The sequence below is a fragment of the Rosa chinensis genome, chromosome 2 (genome assembly GCF_002994745.2).
Source record: "Rosa chinensis cultivar Old Blush chromosome 2, RchiOBHm-V2, whole genome shotgun sequence".
Lineage (NCBI taxonomy): Eukaryota > Viridiplantae > Streptophyta > Magnoliopsida > Rosales > Rosaceae > Rosa > Rosa chinensis.
The window spans coordinates 5,978,393-5,983,355 of record NC_037089.1 but is presented as its reverse complement, the minus strand read 5'-3'; the positions used below and the strand labels follow the sequence as shown (position 1 = coordinate 5,983,355).

At 37.4% G+C, this 4,963-nt stretch overlaps 1 protein-coding gene across 1 annotated transcript; it reads right to left on the bottom strand.

The window, feature by feature from the left end:
* Positions 1-618: 618 nt before the first annotated feature.
* LOC112189424 (IAA-amino acid hydrolase ILR1-like 4) lies at positions 619-3,645 on the bottom strand. The gene is made up of 5 exons (XM_024328761.2): positions 3,175-3,645; positions 2,884-3,009; positions 1,952-2,266; positions 1,328-1,456; positions 619-1,216 (listed from the first exon to the last, which is right to left on the bottom strand). Exons 1-5 carry the CDS (start codon positions 3,535-3,537, stop codon positions 779-781), a joined length of 1,371 nt encoding a protein of 456 aa, XP_024184529.1. The 5' UTR covers positions 3,538-3,645; the 3' UTR covers positions 619-778.
* Positions 3,646-4,963: the final 1,318 nt, after the last annotated feature.

Below are 4,963 nucleotides of genomic sequence, written 5' to 3'. Positions count from 1 at the left end.
CAGCAATCTTGACAATTCATATGGAGTTTACCATGTCCCTTGAGCTTTTCATGGTTGGGATATTGCTTGGAAACAGAATCTACTTCCATGGATTGATTAGCATGTGATTTTGTTTCCTTTCAGAGCTTCAATGCCTCCAATTTTAGGAATGATTATGATATGCATCCAATTACAATTATTAAAGATTGAATATCAATAATTAGTGTGAAATCTTTTCATTCTTTCTTCAATAAGATAGACTAGTATATCTCAATCCTTGTGGGAAAGTTCAATCTTAAATAAGGTGCATCTGATGTGGTAAATCGAGTGCCGTTGGATCTTTGGTGATGTATCGGGACAGAATCTATTGAAGTAGAACTTGGGAGAATATAAAATCATTCCTCAATTTTTCAAGATTTTTTTTTTTTTTTTTTTTTTGAGAAGAAGGAAAGAATTGCATTTATAAGCAATTGAGATAGGTACAACAGATATTAGTACATGAGATTCACTATTGTGGTTAATCCTCTACCCTAAAATTGAAAAGCAGGAAACAAAAGTGCGAACCTAGCTAAATATGCGTTACCTGAAAACATTTCCTATGAGGTAATATGTACACATAGCTGTAGAGAAGAAGCGAGATAAAAATGATGACTGCAATTGTGCGCATATAATCACTTCTAACATCAACAGGTTAGCTGAAATTATTTATACCAAGTCAGCTTTACATGTAAAACAATGCACATAAAAATGTTTTTACATGAATAGAACCTTTACTACCGATACTAATCATCCTATCACTTCATAGTTCATCATGAAAGTTCCCTTTCATTGAAGTGGATTTCATTTTTTGGTCTGCTGTTGAGGTAGATTTCGGTTGCTTTTCCAGGAGGTACCTGGCGGCCAGTGATGCATGGAATGCAGCTCCATAAGGAAGCACGTCTTCGTTTACTCTGAAATATGGTGAATGCGCTGGTTTGAACTGTCCTTGAGTGTCATTCTTCATACCAAGAAAGAAGAAGTACCCTGGAATTACTTCTTGATAGAATGAGAAGTCTTCCGCCCCCATCAGTGGTTGCTTCTCAAATACATTCTGAGGGCCCACCAAATCGACTGTAACTTTCCGGAAGTACTCATGCAAATCTTTGTCATTTACAGTTGCAGGGTAAAAGGGCCGTGCAATTTCATTGAATAAGACAGTTGCATTGCACCTCTGAACACTGGCTTGTCTAGTAATAACCTGCAACTCGATTTTATAGAATAACATTTATGAGGAACATTTCGTAACGAGAAAAATACCAGCACAGAATAATCTCAAGTTCAGCAGCCAGGATGTTTGATAAAAGCGTACCTCTTCGATTCTTTGTTTAAGTTGGATAAAGCTGTCCTTTGAAAATGCCCTGAAAGTACCACCAATTGTAACAGAATCTGGAATAACATTAAATGCACCACCTCCGTGGAATTTTCCAACAGTCACAACCTGCAAGATATGCTTTCATGTAACCAGATGGATACAGAGTAAATAGCGCTCTGCTGGCAAAGAGGGGCCTAAGAAGCATATGAATAACAGTTGACATATAGCACACTTTAAGGTTTAGGGTGGTGGGAAAGTGAATTGCTTTTCATTGCTTTCTATATTGGAAAAAGGAACTTGATCTGGGTAAAACTTTTACTTCAGAGATGAAATTAAAAATTTGGAAAGTCTAGAAAAGATCACATAGATTCTTCATGACACGACAGCATCCTAAGGACAATTATCTAAATGGGATGCTGGTTTCACAGGCAGACATGAAAAAACGTAAAGGGATCAACTGATCAAGGTTTCACATGCTACTTGCTAAGTGAAACAAGATGTTGCAGACTAACAATAACACACATGGAACTACACATAAAGGTATTTGAATCAAGCTGCAATTGGAGGGGACCAGAGACATGACAATGGCCTTACGAGAATAGAGAGAAAGGGAGAGCAAACCTGTGAATCCAAGGGGTCGGCTTCACGTGAAACAAGATGTTGCAGACTAACAATAACACTGGAAGCAGCCAAGATTGGGTCTATTGTGTGCTGTGGAATTGCAGCATGACCCCCCTTCCCACTTATTACGGCTTCAAAAAATCCACTCGCAGCCAAAATAGGGCCAGGCCTGGTGGCCACTGAACCAATGGGGTGCTCAGCAGTGACATGTAACCCAAAGATGGCACTGACATGCTCCACTGCACCTTCATCTATCATTTTCTTTGCTCCTGCGCCTCCTTCCTCAGCTGGTTGGAAAATAAGAACAACAGTCCCCTATATGAAAACAAGAAACAACTGAGAGAACTTTCTTTGGGAGATAAGAACATACACTCCAGGACATTGATACGAGTATCCAAGTAGCCTACTTAGAGAATGCTCACACTTTGTAATCTATGGATGAAGCCAGAATACTAACTCTTATGGCTGGCCACATCGGAATGAAGTTCCAGTATGGACTCTAAAAGTCTGTTAATTTGACTATGAGAGGTCATTTCCTCTCGCTCTTTCTCTTTTATATTAGTTAAAGGTTATTCACAGCATGTAGATGACATACCCAGTCAGTGTACTTTTGGTAGACAGCTAGACCAGGATCTCAATGTAGACAGAGTCTCCAACCAAGAATTTTAACAGACACAAGGCCTGATAATCTCCATAAACTCACCTGCATGCTCATATACTGGAATTTTCCAGACCTGGCCATTTATATCGTAAGGATTCATATTTTAGCCCGGAGGTTCTCTAAAAGACTTTAAAGACAACACTTTCAAACCTATAATTGCTATATATAATTACAAAAAGTCCATATGACATGAAATTAGCTGATCACAATGAAACTAATCTTATAAACACAATCCATAAATTCATTTGAATTCAAACCCGCAAAAAGAGACCTGTAATTTGTGGCGATACTCTTGAAGTATACTTGCAGCTCCAAGAAGCATGGCAACATGAGCATCATGTCCACATCCATGCATCTTCCCAGGAATTTTACTCTTGTGCTCCCACTCCACACTCTCCTGCAACAGTAAACATTATTCCCATCTAGCTGAACCTCGAACCAATAGTAGCTAACAAAATTAGAACTGTTTAAGACACTGACCAATTGGCAATAGCAAGCAACAGTAAATAGAAAAAAGAAAAAGAATAAAAGATGGTCAAAAAGCTTCAAACTTGTACTAAACCTGCATAGCCAAAGCATCCATGTCTGCTCTGATTGCAACAAAGGGTGGACCACCGGTCCCAACAAGGCCAACAACGCCGGTTTCAGCCAAAGGGTATCTGTAAGGGATGCCCAGCCGGTCAAGTTCAGCTCTGATAAGCTTACTGGTTTCAAATTCCTCATAACAAAGCTCTGGGTTTTCATGGATTTTCCTTCTGATACTCACCATACGATCGAAAAGCTCGTTTCTTTTAGCATGTTCAAGAAACAAGACTGGGATTTGAGCCAGCTCCACTTCTGGGCTCGAAGATTGCTTTGAGGAAATGGGCAGTGGCGTAATCATACAGAGTATGAAAATCAAAGAAACCCATTTGGGGAAATCCATTGATGTTAAGAATGAATGATTGAATTTCAAGATTGGAAGGTTGAAAATGTATGTCAGAATCAGAATCAGAATCAGAATCAGAATCAGAATGGGACAGGGGACTCCGAGACGAAAGGCAGCGGGTGAGTGAGTCGTGACCATAGGACAGGCCAATATTGCACGTGTTCTACTTCCAGAAAACGACTGTCGTTTCGTAGAGTGCAGTGTTGTTATTAGGGCTCTCACTCGGTCGGTTCGAATCGGTTATAGGTATTACCAACTTCAAAACCAAAGCTTTCTGTTTCAAAACTGAGTTACCAATTACCAACCAAAATTTTCGGTTTTTAATAATATCTACCAAATTCGGTATTTCGGTTTTCGTTATTACCAACTTTAGAACAACTAATTCTTTATAATATAAGTTAGAATGAACATTTGAATTTTATAGTCATAAACTTTGTATTCATCTACTAATTATAGCTTTCTTTTGTATATATGACATCAAGTTTTAGCAATTTGCAATAAAACTAGGTTATTTAACCATCTTTGATTAGGTTACTTAAAATACATGTACTATTAATGTAGTATATGTAGTAATGTTCATACCATTATAAAAGTTTTTATGTTTATTTCTTAATATACATGTATATGTATTGAAAACTGTAATATATAAATCTAATATTTAGATAATCGGTAAATTCAGTATTTACCAAAACCAAACCAACTTTTTCGGTAATTTTCGATTTCGGTTTTATCGGTCTTAGTTACCAAAAAGTCAGTTTACCAAACCTAAAACATCGGTTGGTATTCGATCGGTTTGGTAATTACCAAACCAAGTGGCAGCCCTAGTTGTTATGGATAGGTTATCATCAAAGAATTAGTCAATTACATCAAAAGTTTCAGCGATACTCTCAGAAAATTCAGAGGAAAAGTGGAATCCATCCCAATGTTTTTTTAAAATTTCCTTTTTCCTCTAAATTTAGATTATTAAAAAAAAAAAATCATATAGTTGTGAATCGAACTTTTTCGAGAACTCGCTACAATAATTGAATATAAGAAAACATAAAGTTAAGATCTATGGTCGTAGCTAGTACGAAGCCAATATGACGAGCCGGTGTTGGCTAGAGTTGAAATTGTCGACCCCTACATGCAAGATCAGATACAAAGAAACAGAAGAAAAGAAAAGAGAGAACTATATTCTACATTATATGTATAACTTATGGCAGAATCAAAGTCATTGCATCAACAGAACCCAAGTTATATATAACTAACTTATGGCAGAATTAGAGTTTACGTTCTGATTAAAGCTCCCTCCACAATCTACAATTTAACAAATTGCTGTTAATATTTTGAATACCATAAAAGCATCCTCACTACCCTAGCTAGGTGCATCCTCGCTCTAAATGGCTGGTTTCCAATAAAAGCAGCCGTACCGTTTGGGCATTGG